This window comes from Vicugna pacos, chromosome 18 (genome assembly GCF_048564905.1).
Source record: "Vicugna pacos chromosome 18, VicPac4, whole genome shotgun sequence".
In the NCBI taxonomy this organism is placed as follows: domain Eukaryota; kingdom Metazoa; phylum Chordata; class Mammalia; order Artiodactyla; family Camelidae; genus Vicugna; species Vicugna pacos.
Window position 1 is genome coordinate 41,232,462 of NC_133004.1, and position 19,577 is coordinate 41,252,038.

Sequence of the window (19,577 nt, forward strand, 5' to 3'; positions counted from 1 at the left end):
ATGGCCAGAGGCAAGCAGGGGAACTTGGGTGGGACAGGGAGGAGCACCTGAGGTGGTGGCCCAGATATGAATGGGAGTAACTTCTGCGCCTGCTGTTGGGGGGGTGGGGTGGGGGTGGCGGGGAGGGTCAAATGGCCAGGCTTTGGGCTCACGCACACTTCTAGGGGCCGAACTGCCGTTGGCCAATCAACCCAGCCAGTCACGACAGCATCAGCACCGGTTCACTGGTTGGGTACCAGGTGCCGAGCCCGCGCTCTCCCTGGAAATCCTGTAACAGACTGTTGTAGATGTTACGGGACTTGTCCAAGACCCCACGGCGAACAAGACCTCGCTGGAAACTTCGTCTCCGAAGCCAACCCACTGCCCGGCCTCTCTGGCGCTCTGGGGCTCAGCCATGGAGAGGGTCAGTGTCTTCCACGTGGCGGCCGCCGACACTCATCAGGCCGTGCGAGCCCCGCCCCCGCCGAGAGCGGCCAAAAACTACACCTCCCAGGGTTCCCGGCGGCGGGGCGGGGCCGCGGGGCAGAAGGCGAGGGCGGGGGCCCTGGGGTCGCGGTCGGAGGAATCGGAAGGATATTCGTCTGGCCCCGTGGGACCAGCGGACGGGCGTGAGACGCTGGCGATCTGGAGGAAGTTTCGGGGGCGGGCGTCAACACGAGGTGAGACCGTGGAGCCGCAAGCCCCTCTCTGGCTTAGCCTGACCTCTTGCCAGGCTACGCAGAGGCGCAGAGGTGGCTCTCCAAGGAAAAGCAGAGCTATTTCACAAGACGGCAAAATTGGGGGATGTCAGAGTTCATAAAGCTTGGAGGTGTGGGGAGGAGCGAGCGTTGGCATCAGGACCGAGCCTAGGGGGCAGCAGAGGCCCCGGGAGCGGAGGAGGGATGAGTGTGCTGCTGGGTCTTGCTCCCAGACGTTAGTTTGAGTAGCAGGCTGTGGGCGCTGGTGAAGCTGAGGGCCAGTGAGGAGCAACAGGGATGGTTTGCTGGAAGGACTCAGTACATTAGAGAATTTAGCAAACTCTCCCCCACCCCCCACCCCCCGTCTCTCTCCCACCCGCAGCTCTGGCCGAGTTGGGCCCCACTGCTGGGATTTGGGGTGGCTTATCCCCAAAGCCCGGAGCAGCATGGGGGCTGCCCCGCCCTACACCCTACAGCTCTGCTACCCTGAGCCTGTTGGCTGTACACCACAGGGCAACATCATCCACCACCTGCTGAGACTACGTTTGTGTTTTGTTCTAAGTAATTCTCACACAATGGCTTTCTGATGAAGAATTATCACTTCCATTTTTTAAAACTGAGGGACAGGAAGGTCATGTTTATGGTTGTGCAGCTTTCATCCATCAAACAAATGAGCCTTGCTCACACAGGACATGCTACATACACATTACACACACACACACACACACACACACACACACACACACACACACACACACACACACACACACACACACACACACGCTGTAGCAGGTGTTCCATTCCTTCTCTAGGAATCTGTCCTGAGTTTAACCTGAAGCCAGGCAGGGTCTCAAAACATTCTAATACACAGGGGCTCAATTCTGGGACTTTCGGTCACCATTTATTCACCACATTTCCATAATGTGTCAGGAACTTTTCTGGGACCAAACAGGCAATGCAGGGTCAGTGTCCCAGGAAGCCTGGGGGTTTAATGGCTCCCAGGGCTATGGAGTATGGCCTTACTGCCTCAGATCCAGAATCAGCCCCTCCAAGCCCTTAGAGGTGTGCTCTTCTTCCTTGGGGACCTAAGATTTCAGTGAGAGTTGGGTAGGGCAGTGTGAAGGCTGAGCCGCCCTGAGGGTCACTGGTAAATAGCCTTGCAAGTAGCAACAGATTCAGGAACCAATGGGCTTGAGGCTGTGGGCTTAGGAGAAGGAATACTGCTCCCATTCTTCTTTGGCTTCTTCAGCATCTTGGGAACAGGAGGGGAGGAAAGAAAGAAGGTGAGTTCAGCCAGCAGCTCCGCAGCCCAGGGAGCTGCTGGCACCTCCCACCATCTCTTGCTCCCCAGGCATGATGGAGTCTTGTCTGGGCTTGGCCAAGCGGGGGCAGGAGACGTGGGAGAGACAAAGGGCCAGGGTGGAGGGGGAAAGTCCACAGAACTTGCCTGTCCTAAGTTTCTCAGTGCACCCAGGTAGCCATCTTTCTCCCCATCCTAAGTAATCCAGTCCAGAGCCCTGGAGAAGGCCTGTGTTGGGAAGTGAGGAAGAACTTCCCAACTGGGAGGAAAACATAGGCTCTCCTGGGGTGGAGATTTGTGGTGATGGTTCGGGGAGGAATCTTACCCACCCAGCCCTTTCTGGTAGAGAGCAGTGAGGGACAGTGTGACCCCTGGGGAAATCTGCCTCCTGATGACAAACTTGAGCAAAAATCCCGTCTTGGACACCTTCCCCTTCTGTCCCCGTCAGACCCCAGGCACTTCCCCTCCCCCAAGGCTGCTGGACTCCACGGGGCAGAAGTGGTAAGACTATGGGTGAGCCCAACTGAGGCCAGGAGTCTTTATTTTCAAAACCCACCTATCCTATTAGAGAGGGCGGGCCCTGGGAGCGTGGGGAGCAAGGAAGAGTGCTGGTCACAGGTCCTCCTACTCTATTCTCAGTCCTGCCCCCTCTCCCCTCTCCCCTTTCATCATCAGATTTCCTGAAAATTTCAGATCTCTTCTGCTTTCCCCTAGGAATCCCCCTACAATCTATTCATCACAGAGCAAAACCTGTCACTCCCCTGCTTAAACCTTCCATCACCCTTGGGAAAAAACCAAACTGTCCCCTATGTCTAAAATGCCCCTCTCTCAGATCTTGGCATGGAGGGTTCCTTGCCCCTCTGGAGTCTGCACAGATGTCATTACATCTTCGTGGACTCTTTCCCTGACCACCTGGCCTAGAGATTGGGAGACAGCCGCTGTCAAGATCGTCCTCTATCTCTCACCATGCTTTATATTTTCATAGTACTTAGCAGGATCTGAAGTTATCATACTGATTTGTTTACCAGTATACTTGGGTAGCAGCAGTGGAATGCAGTAGTTAAGAGCATGGGAAGTGGTTTAAACTAACACTTCCGGGATGTGTAAGCTTGGGTAAATTGGTTAACCTCTCTGAGCCTCGGTTTTCTCATTTGTAAAGTGGGCATGGTAGTAGTATCCGTGTCCTACCTAGGTCTGTCATGAAGGTCAGGGAGACGGTGCCCGGCATACCAGAAGGACTCCGTAAATGTGAGCTGCTGTTATTGTGCGAGTGGTTGTGATCTGCGGGTTATGATTACTCTCTCCATGGCCTCAGACAGTGCTGAGTGAACCAGAAGGTAAACCTTCACCTTGTGTGTGGGGTGCACCCTCCAAACAGCTGTCTCATGGAGGGGACGCCACTTTTGGAAGTGGCAAAGAATGTGTTGTGCAGTGAGGAGCAGGACGAGCACTTGAGACAGTCAGGCGACCCTGGTCTTGGTCTCAATATTGGTATCACTTTACTGCGGGACTCCACTGAGTCCCTTTCCTTCCTCGGAGGCTCTTCAAAAATAGTGATGCAATCTGCACCCTGCCAGGGTCCAGGGGCTCCAGTTGGGCCCAGTGCTTCCTTATCCACTGCACACTCTTCAGGGTTGGGGACGCATGGTGCCTCCAACTCCCTCAGCTCGGCTTCCTGACAGTTCAAAGCTGCCACAGAGATAGTTGACCGGGGTGAAATATTCTCGGTTTAAGCCTTTGAACCCAGAGACAAAGTCCCAGTCCTGGACACCAGATCTTCTTTCTACCCATGTTCTTCCCTCCCCTTCGGCCTCATCCACTTTTGTATTGGAGCCCTGCAGAGGAGAGCCAGCCTTGTCGCGGGGTGGGCACAGGCATGGAGGCCTTGGCCTCAGAGTGATTCAGACATGCAGTCAGGGTGCGTGTACAGCGGGAAGTACACAGACGCCTGAGTGAACCTGTGGGTCTCTGCAGTTATATTTTAACTTGTTCCTGCTTTCCTCGCAGTAGCAGGACTGAGATTTTTAATAGAGGTGATTAGGTTTTTATTCATTTATTTTTAATAGAGGTACTGGGTCTTGAACCTGGGACCTTGTGCATGCTAAGCTCGTACTCTACCACTGTGCTATACCCTCCCCGCCCAGAACTGAGATTAATCGGAGGAAAACACTGTAGGATGGTACGGCTGGTATTCTCTACGTTCTGCCTGAGGGAAGAAGTCGCCTGTCAAATGAGATGTTAGTCTCTAGGACTGTTGTGGGGCTAGCTTCCTTTGTCTGCCCTGCCCCCAACCCCAAGACATGGCCATTGTTCACCAGGCCTTGGGGAGGAGGGAGATGGGAGGGGAGCACCTGGGGGACTCAGAGGGCTAGAGCTTTCCCAAGGGACCAGGAAGGCTGCAGGCCTGGGAGCAGGTATTGCTGGTGGTGGCCTCATACTGAGTCCTTTGTCCCCTGGGTCATTGCTGCCAGATTTGCAGAACTGCCCATTCCGTGCTGGAGCTGCCAGTCTGCTCACTGGGTCAGTCTGGGGGACTGGGCAGACAGCTGACAAAATCTCCAAGGGGGAGATGGACTAAGACAGGGGGCCTCCTCTTCCATTCTCAGTCCTCTTTGTTTTCAGAAGCTGAGCCCGTCTGCCCCACACCTGTCTCCCAGCTCACCTGGGAGGCAGTGTCTGTCTCCACGTGAAAGCGGAGGCATGGCCTTCTGCCCGTTTCCGTTTCCCTCAGTGCCTCCTGGAGCGGGTGGCTCTAGAGACGCAGGTGTTGGAAGGCGTGGCTTGGTCATTTTGTGTTGAAGGAGGAGTCTGCACCTTGTGCAATGAGGTGTGGCATGGGCTGGGCTTGCCCAAGCTGGGGCAGTGAGGCCGTTGAAAACGCTGGTGCCTGGGGTACGGGGAGGTCTGCACCACCCTTCTGCAGTTTTCTCTCCTCTCCTTTAAGTTTCGGACCCATTTGTTTTTCCTTTATTGTTTATATGTGCTGACAACTTTGTCCTGGGCTGTGGGTCTTTTCTAGAGACCCACAGATTTTCATATGGCGTTTAAGAGCTTTCATTCTAAAGCCAGACTGCTGGGCTTTGAATCCTGGCTCTACCACTTACTAGCTGTATGGCCCTGGGCCAGTTCTTAACTCTCTGTGCCTTAGTGCCTCACCTGTAAAATGGAGAGGACATAGGATTAATGTGAGGATTTAATGAGTTAATGCATCCAAAAAACTTAGAATAGTACTTGCCACATATTACATGCTGTATACATGTTTGGATTTGCTATTATTCCTTTGATGTCTAGAAGTTCTTTTTATGTAAAGGACATTAGCCCTTTATGAGTGGCAAATATTTTAACACAGTCCTCTGTTTTCTTTTTTTTTTAACTTTTTATTTTGAAATAATGTAGATTTACATGCAATCGTCCAAAATAATACAGAGCTCTTGTGCACCCTTCATCCAGTTTCCTTCAGTGATAACATCTTGCATAACTATAGTACAATTTCACCACCACAAAACTGACATTAATGCAACCCACTGACCTTATTCAGATTTCACCCATTTTACATGTCCTTATTTGTGTGTGCCTGTGTGTGCATATTTAGTTCCCTGTAATTTTATGACTTGTAGATTTGTGACCACCACTGCCACATACAAGATCCAGAACAATTCCATCAGAGGGATATCTTGTGCTGCACTTTGATAGCCTTCACCGCTTCTTCCCCTCTCCCCTCCCTAACTTTTGGCAACTACTAACCTGTTTTCCCTTTCTATAATTTTGTCATTTCAAGAATATAAGTGGAGTTATATAAGTGGAGTTGTAGAGTTGATAGCCTTTTGGGGTTGCCTTTATTTTCATACAACATAATTCCCTTGAAATTCATCCAAGTTGTTGCGTGTATCAGAAGCACGGTCATTTTTTGTTTTCGTTTTCGTTTTGGTGGGGGAAGAGGGAATTAGGATTACTTATTTACTTACTTATTTTAACGGAGGTACTTACTGGGGATTGAAACTGGGACCTTGCGCATTCTAAGCGTACACTCTACCACTAAGCTATACCCTCCCCCACCATGTTTTATTGGTGAGCAGTATTCCAAGGTATGGATGATCCACAGTTTGTTTAACCAGCCATTGAAGGACATTTGGGGGCTCTTACAAACAAAGCTTGTAGGGACATTTGTGTACAGAAGATTTTTGTGTAAGTTTTCATTTCATGCCCAAGGGTGCAATGGATCGGTCATAAGCTAAGTGCATGTTTCATTTTGTAAGAAACTGCCATACTCTTTTCCAGAGCAGCTGGACCATTTTACGTTCCTGCCATCAGTGTGTGAGTTATCCAATTACTCCACATCCTCACCAGCATTTGCTGTTATCACTGTTGTTTATTTTAGCCATTCTGACAGGTGTCCAGTGATATCTCATTCTGGTTTTAATTTGCATGTTCCTAGTGGCTAATGCTGTTGAACATCTTTTCATGTGTGTTCAGATAATTGCCATCTGTATATCCTCTTTAGTGAAATGTCTGTTTGTGTGTTTTGCCTGTATTTTAATTGGATTGTTTGTTGTTGTTTTTAGAGTTTTGCAAGTTTAAAAAAATATTCTAGATATATATAAGTACTTTGTTGGAGATATCATTTCCAAATATGTTCTCCCAGTCTATAGCTGTCATTTCTTTCTCATGGCAGGGTCTTTCACAAAGTATAAATTTTTTATTTTGATGAGGTCCAATTTATCAAGTTTTCCTTTTATGGGTTGCGTCTTTGGTGTCAAGTCTAAGAACTCTTCCCCTAGCCGTAGGTTCTGAAGATTTTTGTCTATTTTTTCCCCTGCATTTTCTAATTTTACACTGAAGTCTGTGGTACGTTTTTTAAAATCGAAGTATAGTCGATTTACAATGTTGTGTCAGTCTCTGGTGTACAGCACGGTGATTCAGTTATACACACACATATATATATTCTTTTTCATTATAGGTTACTACAAGATATTGAATATAATTCCCTGTGCTATACAGTAAGACTTTGTTGTTTGAAGTCTCTGATATATTTGGAGTTAATTTTTGTATAAGGTATGAGATTTAGGGCAACATTCATTTTTTTTTGGTTATGGATGTGCAATTGTTCCAGCACCATTTATTGAAAAGGTCATCCTTTTGTCACTGAATTCCTTTTGGGCCTTTGTCAAAAATCAGTTGGGCATATCTGTGTGGGTCTGTGGATCTAATTTCTGAGTTCTCTGTTCTGTCTGTCCCATTGATCAGTGTGTCTGTCCCTTGCTAATACCTCCCTCTCTTGATTACTGTAATGAGCCCTAACATTGAGTAGCGTGATTCTTCCCACTTTATTCTTCTTTGCAAAAATTGTTTTAACTGTTATTTTATTATTTTTCAAATATACAATACAGTGTTATTAACTATAGTCACCATGTTGTACATGACATCCCCAGGACGTGTTTATTTTATAACTGGAAATCTGTGCCTTTTGACCACCTTCACCCATTTTGCCCATCCCCTGTCGTCCCACCTCTGGCAACCACCAATCTGTCCTTTGTATCTATGAGTTCGTTTTATTACTGTTATTATTCTACATTTAAGTGAGATCATACAATATTTGTTTTTTTCTGTCTGACTTATTTTACTTAGCATAATGCCTTCAAGGTCCATCCATGTTGACCTGCCCACTTGATGACTTCAGCATTGGCTTCAAGGTTCAGACTCCCTCCCTTTGGGGTCCTGTCTGTGGCTCCCCTACTGTGCTCCCTCTCCAGGCTGTGCTCTCTTCCCCAAGAGGACCTTTAAGGCCCAGGAGCCAGTGAGGAGAGGCAGAGGAGAATGCACACGGCCCCAAGAGGCTGCCGACCCCCTGACGTAGGCTCACTCTGCAAATGTGGGAGTTGGTGACAAGGGAGAAACCCGGGTCTGAAGATGACAGGAGCAGGAAGTCACAGGTGGGACACCTCAGCCCTAACAGCCCACCTAGATTTGTTACTTTCCTCACCACACCACTGAAATGTGCTTCTCAACCCCCAGCCCCGTCAACAGCTGTGGCTTGATCTGTGCGTCCCTGACCCTAAGGACTGGCTTCTGTCTGGGATCTATCTGGGCAAAACCTCCAGGCAGCACTGACAAGGTACCTGAGCACCTGTGTGATACCACCTCTCCTTTCTCCTCTCAGGACCTGGTGGTCCTGCCTCTCTCCTGCTCTTCCTGTGGCATCCAAGTATCCTCCTTTCTGCTAGTCCCAGGTGATCTATCCAGAAAACTCTCTCTGGAGCCAGAACAAAGTCAGGGGAACTTCCACTCCTAATGTGAAGGAAAGAGCGGTCAGGACCACATGATGAGTGGGTTTCTCTGTCCTCTCTTCACACACTCTCTGGGCAGAAAAACTGGTACCCAGGTGTCCACCAAGTTCACTTTCTTCTGGGCTACCCAGACCCTGCCTGCAGTCCCCTCTATCTTTCTGGCCCCAAACCAACCCAGCCTCAACCCTTTGTTGCCAGAGTAACAGCCTTTCTTCTGCCTGGGATGCCAGCGGGGAATCTACTGGGCACTGGGGATTTTCTCAGGTTGAAGGACTGACACCGTGTGTGTGGGGGCCTAGGTCTCAATTCCTAAGGCTCTGCCAGCAGCCTAGGTTTCCTCAGACTCTGTGTCTAAGGTCTCGGTTTCCTGAGCACCTGTCCTGGTTGCCATGGCAACCGTGCACTTGCTGAGCATGATTGGTAACCAGCCGTGTGGCCACCCCTAGAACCTTAAGATCTTGGAGGCCACCAGATGGGCATGACTGAACATAGACCTTCCCCATCAGGGAAGGTCTGTCACACAACAGGACCTCTCCACAGTCACCCCAACCCCTGTGCTGTCATGGCTTCCCCTTCCTTCTCCCCCGACAGAGCGACCTGCACCTAGTCATCCTCTGTAATCCCAACACCAGGCTCCCTTCCCCAATGCCTCCAACACCTGTCTCCCACCATGCCCACCCTTTCTCCTCCTGCCTTCACCCCAGTTTCCCTTGGCAACTCCCTGGAGCCTGGAGAAGCCTTCAAAGGAAGAAATAGTCCTTCATGGCTAGATCCTTCCCACCACAGGGCCTCCAATCCCAGCCCCCTAGGGACAGAGTGCCACCGAGGTGAAGGTGTGAGCGAGATCCTGGGGGACACAGTGGACTGAGCCTGAGGTGCGGCCCAGACCTTTCCCCCAGCTGTATGAGTGTTCTGGAGCTGCTGTAACAAATTTCCACCAACTTGGTGGCTGAAAACAACAGAAATTCATTCTCTCAGGGTTCTGGAAACCAGAAGTTGGCAATCAGTTTCACTGAGCTGAAATCAAGGTGTGAGCAAAGCTGTGCTCCCTTCCAGACCTCTAGAGGAGAATCCGTTCCTGCGTCATCCAGCCTCTGGTGGGCGCACCACTCCAATCTCTGCCTTTGTCACACTGTCCCTTTTTCTTCTGTATCAAGTCTCCTGCTGCTTCCCTCTTTTAAAAAAACTTGGGATTGGACCTGACATCTTTGGCAGATCATCATTACACCAGCCTTCCCCCAAATACACAGGTAAGTGTTGATCACTTAATCTTATGAGTCGTGGGAATCAGCCAGGAGAGGAGTTGAGAAGTAGGAGGAAGGGTCTCAGGACCAGCTCTAGGCCATAACTCTCAGTAGCCTCCAGGCAGGCACACCTGGGGTCAGGGTCGGGGGCAGCAGGAAAGACCAGAGGGGATGACTGCCTTTCTCCCCAAGCTGTGCAAACAGAACTTAGCTAAAGGCCTCCTTCATGCCACTTGCTCTGCTCTCAGGTTAAGAAGCACTAGGGATTGTGTGTAAGAGCCTGGGCAGTTAGACAGACCTGGGTTTAGACTGAGGCCTCACCACTTACTAGCTGTGGTTCTCAGAGTGTGGACCAGCGGCCAGCAGCATCAGCATCTCCTGGGTGTTTATTAGAAATGCAGTTTCTAGGGCCCCACCACAGACGTACTGAATCAGAAACAGAGGGGAGCACAGCATTGTGTTCAGCAGTCCTCCAGGAGATCCTGATACCCGCTGGAGTTTGACAACCACTGTTTTAGATTCCTCCTTTAAATTTTTTGTTTACAGCAAGCACACAGTGATTGGTAGGATTAACCAAAGTTACGTTCACAGAGGACTTACTGCAGTGCCTGGATCTTCAGAGTAGGTGCTCAGTGCCTATTTGTGGGATGAATGAAAGCTTTAAAATGAGTGATGGAATACCAGTGGTGAGGTTTCATTCGCTCAGCAAACATTTACTGAGTGCTAGGTCCTGCCTGGGGCGATTTTACAGGTGATTCACTCCAGTCCAGCCCACAATTGAGAGGGTAAATTGATAGTCCCAGTGCAGGGTGAGAAGTGCTCCAGCTGAGGGGTGTTCAGATGGGCTGAGGGAGGCCGAAGGTGGAAGGAAGGAAACCATTGTTGATTTAGGTGCTCTCACACATGCATTATCTTTTAGATCTAAGAAAAGCATTCAAGTGTAGTCCATTTCCTATACCTGCTTGCTGTGTGACTTTGAGCAAATCACTTGGCCTCTGTATGCGGCTATATTTCCCCATCTGCAGAATGGGAATAATACCACAGAGTTTTGTTTTAAGCAGCTAGCACAAGCCCTAGGGGATAGTAGGTTCTGAAAGATGATATATATCTTCCTGTAATCCTCCCAGTAATCCTGTGATACAGTGTTATATTCATTTTTGAAAATATAGAAGGAGCTAAACATGCTAGAAACCTAGGCCAAGGTCAGTTACTGCAGTCTGGCCCAAATTTTAGCATTGAGCTCCCTGGCAGCTATGGCAAAGAAGGAAAAGTGATGGTTACCAGGAGAGCTGTTTAATTTACAGAACAAAAGGAGACCACCCAGCAATGGGGGACCCTAAACAGGGCTACCCCAAGGCTGGCTCTACCTGCCCTCTCTCCTGCTCCGCTTCCCAGCGAGTGGGGGTGGTTGGCTTGTCAGAAGCAGAATTGTTTCAGTGAAGGCCCCACTTGACTCACAAGTCTGATCAGATTCAAGGGGAGGGGCATAGACCCTGCCTCTCAATGGAAGGACTCTCAAAGAAATTTTGACCAATTAAAAAAAATCATATCACTTGATATCCCAGATTGTCAGAATTAGGGATAGTGTTTAAAACCTGAAAAAGGTAGTTTCCTCTTATTTGACAAATATTTATTTTCTTTCCCTGTGGTGGTCCTGTGCTGGGCTCTGGGGAACATGGCCACCCCCTTGTCTGAGCATCAGTGGCAGAGTGGGTGTGGGGAGAGGAAGGGTGGGGCACCACGCAGGCTGGTGCCCTGGGCTCAGGTCCTGGCTCTGTACTTATCAGCTGGTGACCCTGGGTCCATTTTCTCATGAGCTCTAAGATCCCCTCTGTGTTACAGTTTTTAGGAGAGGGCTCGGTCTGTGCCTGGGCACCTCTTGAGGGCAGCTTGGGGGAGGTGGGGACAGTGTAGGGGTAGAGATACAGGTTGAGATAAAGGGGGAGGGTTTGGGGAGCTGGCTTGGGCTTTGGACAAGGGAGAGTGGTGGTCTGTGGAGGCTGGGGCCCCTTGTTCCAGTAGTTTGGGGGAGAAGAGTCCTGTTGCCCCACCCAAGCTTCCCACAGCCTCAGCTGTGGGTACCAGTGAGCTGTAAGCCATGTTTCCTTCTCCACCATCTTGAAATCTTGCAGCCTCAGGACCAAGGCAGGACTTCAGAGCTTCAGTTCCCTCTCGGGCCTTCTCCCTTTCACCCCCAGCCCTGGTCTCTCCTCAGTTTCTGTACAGCTGCCCAAGCTGAGGTTATTGCTGGGGACCGTGGTCACCACCTGTTGGTCACTTCATGATGTGTCAGCCCCCAGTTCCTTGTCTCTGCCCTCTTGACTCCCATCTCTCCTCTGCCTAGGGCACCTCTCACTCCTACCTGGCAACTTTCTGTTTCCCGTCCCTTCCAGCCCCACCCTTCCTCTCCTTCCCCTGCCCCTACCTGGCCTCTTCCTGTTGGATTGGCATTTGGCAGATGGTGCTGGGGCTATTGCAGAGAGTGGAGTCCGAGGGACTCTGATCCTTCTCTTCCACTAGCCATGCTCGGGCCGTGAAAGGACCTCACACGAGCATCTCCTTGTCTGATCTAGAGGTTCCCACAAAATCATCCTTCACTCCTGAGGTCCCCAGCATATCGTCTGTGCCCACCCTCACTGAGTAACAGACTGTCCCCATCCCATTTTTTTGAGGCCCTGACTCCCTGCCAGGGAGAGATCTGTCTGGACCTGTACCCCAGGATAAGGCCAGCAGTTTATCACATGTCCCCCTGCATAGTTGAATTCTCCCTACCCATGGCCCCATCTTCCTGGTTTATAGCCACGTGTTTAACAGCTCTAACTCCACCCACCTTGCTCACCTTGCCTTTATCACCTTTCTTACAGTGGTTTTTGACCAGCTTCTCCCCAGGCTCTTTTAAGCCCTAACCAACTGGCACCAACTTCTATTCCCCACGTTGACATCAAAGACATCCCTTCCCCAGCAAGCGCAGGACCCCTCAGTCCAATACGCTCCCCTTTGCTGATTCCAGTTCCACTGAATTCTCTACACCTCCAACCCTGGAAATCTATTTCTTTCTGTTTTCCTGGCTTCATCCAATTTCTCCTTCTTCTACCCAACCCACACTGTGACATCTTCCGAATGAGACCTTCCCTACCCTCAGCTCTCCTTCCTCCCAGAAGCTGGCCTCATCCCATATCCCTGGAGACTGAGACATAAGGGGTGTCTTCCTGGCTCTCCTGTTCCTTTCCTTGCTGCTAGAGGGGCCAGACCAAGGGACTCAGGGTCAGCGTTTTGTCCTGCACCTGGACCTGTGCCCTCCCCTCTGGATCTCGGGCTCTTTCTGGGCTGAGATTAAGGAGTGGTGGGCTCAGGCCTGACCTTCTGCTGGTTGTGGGGGTGGGGAAGCAGTGCGGGTTTACCCCGCCAACTCCTGAGATTCGGTAGATGGGAAAGCACACTGGGGCTGAGAGCCTGGATGTGTGTGTAGCTGGGGGATGCGTTACAGCTGTTGAAGTTCAAGTCAGTCACTCCCAGCTTCCAGCACGCCCATGTGATAGGAACACAGTGTGGGGGTATCTCTGGGTTGACCCATAAGCAGCAGCCAATTCAGGAGTGGGAGATGGGAGATGAGGGGTCCCCGCACATGGGGTGGTGGAGGTTTGCTGCCTCATTTCTTTGACTTGTCTTGACCCTATTGGAGGGTGCCTTCCTGGACAGAACCTTTGCTCTTCCCCTGCCTCCTCAGCCCTGGCAGACCTTCCTAGCTGCCCTCTGCCGTGGTCCCAGCCATACCATGGATGACTGCCCTGGATGCATCATAGTGCTACTCAGCAGTATGGTCCCTTGAAGGACCTCTGACCCTGTCCTGTCTCCTGACCCACATCAGCCCACCCATAGCAGAACCTTAGGGATGACTCTGAATGATCCCTTCCAGCACCTAGACTTGTCTTTCCCAAACCAGGATCTAGATCTGGGGTTGCCTGGCCCAGGTGACTAAAGGGAACTTCACTACCTGGTGGGTCTAACCCATCAAGACAGAGCCTAAGAGCCTAGAGGATGACCTCTTCCTGGGGGTCTTCTGGTGCCTCTTTCCCTCTTCCTTCAGTATCCACTTTTCTCTCCTCTCCCACCCTCCCCTGGATGGGCGATGGGTGGGACCTCCCCAGCGTGGAGAGTAAAGGGAGGGGCTGGCTAATGAGGGCTGGGGATGGGCACCCTCACTTGGCAATCTCAGGTAGTAGGGTCAGGGAAGCTTCTCTGATTCTCCCCTCCTTTGCTGTGAGTAGAGGGGTCTCAGTTCCTGGACCACATTTACAATTTCTCTTCTCTCTTCCCTCCTCCTGGGTTCCCCCTTCCCACCTTCTGCTGCCCCCAGTCAGGGCTTGGTTTGGTGTGACATGTAATTGGAATCCATCTTTGGCAGAAGAGGGTACAGCTCTAGAACACACTGCCAGGAGGAGTCTCTAAAGTTAAGGATAGAGAAGGAATCGTCCTCATTTAGTAGTAACTTCTTAAAGGGGGAAATTTTTTTTTTTTTTAAGGAAAAGCAATCCCAGAGCTCTCAGCCTGATCCAGCCAAAAAAAAAAAAAAAATCTTAGAAAGAGTCGGGGCAGGACTGAGACCCCTCACTCCCTCACCCCCACCCACCCATCCTCATATTCATATTGTTTCTTTAAAGTCATTCGATGAACTTTCCACTTCCTGGAGGCCCATAACATAAGCTGGCAAACAGAATGGCTTATTTTTATCTCTGTGTCCGGGCCTGGGAAGTGGTAGTGGCTAGATTTTAAGTCTGAGGAATGGAGTTTACTGAACTCACAGCTAGGGTTCAGTAGGGCCTTTCTATCCATCAGCACAGCCAGGGCGTGGGGTGGGTGGGGCAAAGTCTCAAGTTTCAGCTCCAACACTTCCTGGGTGCCAAAGCTATCTCAGCCTCCTAAAAACAAAAGACAACCCCAAAAGTTTTAATCATACAAATAGTCCAATGTATATATATAAATAAAGAAAATATTATGATAACCCCCATGGACCCATCACCCAGCTACGACAGTCCTCCACCCTTGGCTAATCTTGTTTGCTCTCTACACCCACCCTCACACACTGCCCCTCTTCCCAAACCCAACATTACTTTTAATTAAAATTTTTATTGAGATCTTGGTAAATTTGTATGTAGTTGTAAGAAATAATTCAGAAAGATCCCTTGTACACTTTCCCCCATCTTCCCCCATGATAACTGCTATAGACTAAATGAATATTTGTGTCCCCTGAAGATTTATATGTTTAAATCTCATCCCCAGTGTGTTGGTATTTGGAAGTGGAGCCTTTGGGAAGTGACTAGGTGATTAGTGCCCTTATAAAGACAGCCGGGAGAGCTGCTTTGCCTCTCCCACCATATGGGCACACTGTGACAAGATGGGTATCCATGAACCAGGAAGTGGTTCCTCATCAGACATGGAATCCGCCAGTGCCTTGACCTTGGGCTTCACAGCCTCCAGGACTGTGAGAAGTCAATTTTTGTTGTTTAGCCACCCAGTCTATAGTATTCTGTGAATAGCAGCATGAATGGACTAAAGCAGTAACATTTTGCAAAACTATTCTATATTATGACAACCAGGATATTGACATTCACATAATCCACCAATCACATTCACATTTTCCAGTTTTGTACAAATGTGTGTATTAGTATTAAGTTCTATATAATTTTATTACTTGTGTAGGTCCCTGTATCCACCACCACAGGAAGGGAAATGAGCAGTTCAACACCAAAGACAAACTCTGGTGCTACCCTTTAATGACCACACCCAGCTCCCTCCCACCACCTCCCCTTCTTCCACTTCATCCCTGACACTTGGCAATCTGTCTTCCATTTCTAAATTCTTGTCATTTATAAAATGTTGTATAAATGGAACCATTCAGCATGTTAAGTGTTTAAAAATGTTTTATTTTTTTAATAGAAGTACTGGGGATTGAACTGAGGACCTCGTGCATGCTAGGAACGTGCTCTACCACTGAGCTATTTCCCTCCCCTACAGTGTGTAATTTTGGGGGGTTGGCTTTTTTGCTCAGCGTAATAACCTGGCAATTCATTCAAGTGGTTGTGTGAATCAATAGTGTGCACCATCTGATTGCTGAGTAGTAGTTGATGGTGTGGGTAAATCACAGTTTAACTCTTTACCTGTTGAAGGACATTGGGTTGTTTTCAGTTTTTGGCCATTATGAATCAAGCTGCTATGAACATTTGTGTATAGTTTTTGAAATGCCCAGAGATATGGAATTAGTTACCACATTCTGAGGGCCAGGGGTGCTTACTGGGTCCATTATTGTTTCTAAGGGCTTTTCAGTGCACAGAATTAGTATATACTTTAAAAATTAAGCTAAAAAACTAAGCTAAAATACAACATGGGTTAATAAGATACATCCTAAATTTAATATAGGAAATTTGCACAGCATCAGGGAGTTTATATTTGTATGTCTTTTCTCCTATTCCAATATTCCAGTTGAGATAACATCAAAATAATTATGCTCTATCCTACCCATTTTCACCTATTCCCAACAATATGACTACTGAATACAATTTAAGATTTTATGGCAGTTTTTTTTAATAGTAGTAAATTTTGTCCTTAGGGTAGATCTTTGGGATGTATAGCTAAATTACTTTGTTTCCAAGTCATTCAGAAGACTTTTCTTCTGTGTAGTTAGGCTACCAACTAGATATACATTTAGATTCGTTTTTACTTTCAACTTTTAGAGACTGAGTTTTTAAAATTAATTTTTATCATATAATCATGTAAAACATACACGTTTCCAAAGTCAGATATACAAAACAATGTATATACAGATGATCCCCGACCTTATAATGGTTTGACTTAAAATTTTTCGACTTTATGATGGTGTGAAAGCAATAAGCATTCAGTAGAAACTGTACTTCAAGTTTTAAATTTTGATCTTTCTCCCGGGCTAGTGGTATGTGGTACAGGACGCTCCTGTGATGACACTGGGCAGAGGCAGTGAGCTGCAGCTTCTGGTCAGCCTTGCAGTCACTAACCATTCTGTACCCATACACTTTCAGCACAGTATTCAATAAATTACATGAGGTGTTCAGCACTTTATTATAAAACAGGCTTTGTGTTAGATGGTTCTGCCCAACTATAGGCTAATGTAAGTGTTCTCCGCACATTTAAGGTAGGCTGTTATGATGTTCAGTAGGTTATTTGTATTAAATGCATTTTTGACTTTTAGGATATATTTATCTCGACATAACCCTATCATAAGTCCAAGAAGATCTGCAGTGGAGGGAATGGGCGTACTTTCCTATTCCTGACTAGCAGGAAAGCCTCTAGTTTCACCACTGAGATCCTCAAAACTTTTTTTTTTCTAAAATGTGGTAACGCCATCCATTGTTGATCTTCCACAGCATTTCCTGAGAAGATAAAGGATGTGAAAAGAAACTGAAAAGTGGCACACAAACATGTCTGTTGACTAAGTATTAACCACTCTGGGAGAGCCTTAGGAGAGTTGAACCCAAGTTAGTACTTTTTACACAAGAAGAAAGAGGCTCACAGAACTGAGAGGACCTGCCCCCAGGAACGGCGAGAGCTCCAGTCTCTTGCCCTGCAGTCCAGGGTTCCAGGATATGTCCACAAAGCCTTTCTTTTTTAAAACTGTACTCAACATAAACATTTATTGTTTATACAGATGAATATTTTACGGACCCCTCGAAGAGGAAAAAGTCACAAAAGGCCGTAGGGCTGAATGAGGCAGTCACCGCTCGGCCAACCACGATCGCCCAGGGTTCTAGGACAGAGCCCGGGGTTGGGGTCAGCGAGCCACACCCCCACTCATAGTTGGGGGGCTCCGGTCGTAGTTCAGGAATGACCGAAAGCCTGGAGATGCTGTGGAGGCATAGAGTAGGGAGATCCGACGCGGGGGCGCTGGATCGTTAAGTTAAAGCTGTCCTATTTGGTGCCCCAACAGAAAGGGCTGACACACTCCGGATTCCAGCAGAAGCCAGTTGACGATTCGACCAGGCAAGGATGCTGTAACACAGGTTTCAGAAGGAGAAATGGTCCTGATGAGGACCCGTAGGGTTTCGCCGGGTGTCAGCTCTAAAACCCCAGCCTAGAGGCGGGGCGAGGTTATGCAGGCGGAAGCCCGCCGGGAGACAGGGGGCGGAGGAACGGAAATGACGGTTAGGAGCATCAATGGGGCGGGGCGAGGGCTTGTCTCTCCGCCCCCTTGCGTACGGTTTTCGGTAGCGGCGTCTGAGAGGGGCGGGGGAAAGGTGGCCAGTTCGAGTCCTGCGACCCTTGGCCCTCAGCGATCCCGCATTTCTGTACATTCCAAGATGATGGGCTGTGAGAAGTCAGAGCTAGAGTCGGTGGGAGGGGGCGAGGCCTTGGCGGCCCCAGGGTCACCCCCAGAACCTCGCGCCCCGGACTCCGCAGCCCCAGTGCCCGAGCCCGGTCTGGACCTGAGCCTGAGCCCGCGGTCAGAGAGCCCTGGGCTGCCCACCCGCAGCCCGGGACAGCGGAAGGGGCGGGCGGCCCGGCGGGGCGGGGCCCGCAAGGGGCGGCAGGTGAGCTGGGGGAAGGCTTGGTCGCCAGCCCGCTGACGACTCCGCGCCCACCTCTTCACCTTCCCGCTCTCTGCTCCCAGGTCCGCTTCCGCCTGGCGCCGCCCTCCCCGGTCCGGTCCGAGCAGCCGCCGGCCGCCGCGCCACCGAGCGAGAAGCGCGCGGCGCCGAAGGACCTGGGGACGCCCGCGCAACAGAGCAGCCTGGCCCTGAGCCTCGAGCTGCAGGCCGCGCGGGCCGCAGTCGGGGGACAGTTTGATGCCGCGAAGGCCGTGGAGGAACAGCTGAGAAAGTCGTTCCAGACTCGCTGCGGCCTGGAGGAGAGCGTGGCCGAGGGTGAGGGGGGCAGGCGGCTGGCCGGGCGCGGGAGTCGGGGCGAGAGGCTCCGCTCACCTCCGCTCCTCCCGCGGTCTCAGGGCTGAATGTGCCGCGCTCCAAGCGGCTCTTCCGGGACCTGGTGAGCCTGCAGGTACCCGAGGAACAGGTTCTGAACGCCGCGCTGAGGGAGAAATTGGCGCTTCTGCCGCCGCAGGCTCGAGCCCCGCTCCCAAAGGTGAGGGACCTGGGCTTGAGGCCCCCCCGACCCCGTTCCCCCTTCTCCCTCACTGCCGCGGGTTCTGTCCCCTCCCCGAGTGTAACCTTGCTTTGGGCTCCAACAGGAGCCACCTGGGCCTGGGCCAGACATGACCATTTTGTGTGATCCAGATACATTATTTTACGAATCTCCACATCTGACCCTGGAAGGTTTGCCCCCTCTCCGGCTTCAACTCCGGACCCGCCCTTCAGAGGATACTTTTCTCATGCATCGGACACTGAGACGATGGGAAGCATAGACTTGGCGGCTCCCTGGATTGCTAGTTCATATTTTTGTTTAAACTATTTATCAGAATAAAGTGGTTTTGCTAACAAATGGGACTCTTCTTGGGAGCCTTAAGATAGGGTAAAGCCTCAGGTTGGAAGCTGCCAGGAAGTCAAGGTTTTGGCCCCCTTTTAAAGGAACTTGGTAGCGATGAGAAGTAGAAAACACTGCCCAAGGCGGGTTTACATACCCTCCCAACCTCTTACCCTGACTTCAGTCACAGATACCACCTTTGTTTTTTGATGACATCACATATTCCTTGCACGACTTTATTATTATTTTAATGGCGGTACTGGGGATTGAATCCAGGACTTTGTGCATGCTAATCGTGTGCTCTACCACTGAGCAGTACCCCACCCCCACGACTTATTTCTGATCACTCTAACATGTAGGTCTCAACCTACATGTTGCACTTTGGGGAAAGCCTTTCCTCAAAACCTGGCTCAAGGAGCCTACAAGGCAGCTGCTAGCACCTAGTTAGGGAAATTACCTCCTTTTATTTAAGGGCCTGGCCCATCTGTATACCCCTGACCCAGGAGCACTCAGTATTTGCTGAATGAATGTTCAAAGCTCCAGAACACTTGACAAGCTGCAGAAGAGCTTCCTGTTAATTAAATTGCCCATTAGTCTGGTTCCACACCGCAGGCACAAACAAAAG

General features: G+C 49.9%; 1 protein-coding gene and 1 long non-coding RNA gene across 5 annotated transcripts; one reads left to right on the plus strand and one right to left on the minus strand.

Moving 5' to 3' along the window:
- The first annotated feature begins 521 nt into the window (after nt 1–521).
- On the plus strand, nt 522–18,970 carry PPP1R35 (protein phosphatase 1 regulatory subunit 35). Of its 4 annotated transcripts, none has more exons than XM_072943213.1 (7): nt 522–659; nt 7,990–8,089; nt 9,240–9,511; nt 17,463–18,063; nt 18,144–18,396; nt 18,477–18,613; nt 18,720–18,970. In XM_072943213.1, the coding sequence occupies exons 4-7, from the start codon at nt 17,626–17,628 to the stop codon at nt 18,891–18,893; spliced, it is 1,002 nt and encodes a 333-aa protein (XP_072799314.1). In that variant the 5' UTR covers nt 522–659; nt 7,990–8,089; nt 9,240–9,511; nt 17,463–17,625; the 3' UTR covers nt 18,894–18,970. The 4 variants fall into 4 exon arrangements, with proteins under 4 accessions (XP_072799314.1, XP_072799315.1, XP_072799316.1 ...); XM_072943214.1 differs by having other exon boundaries at nt 9,419–9,511; XM_072943215.1 differs by lacking the exons at nt 7,990–8,089; nt 9,240–9,511 and having other exon boundaries at nt 557–659.
- Nucleotides 17,156–17,821, minus strand: LOC140687150 (uncharacterized). Its single transcript, XR_012061295.1, has 2 exons — nt 17,732–17,821; nt 17,156–17,524 (listed from the first exon to the last, which is right to left on the minus strand). It is a non-coding gene; the product is annotated as an uncharacterized lncRNA (long non-coding RNA).
- Nucleotides 18,971–19,577: the final 607 nt, after the last annotated feature.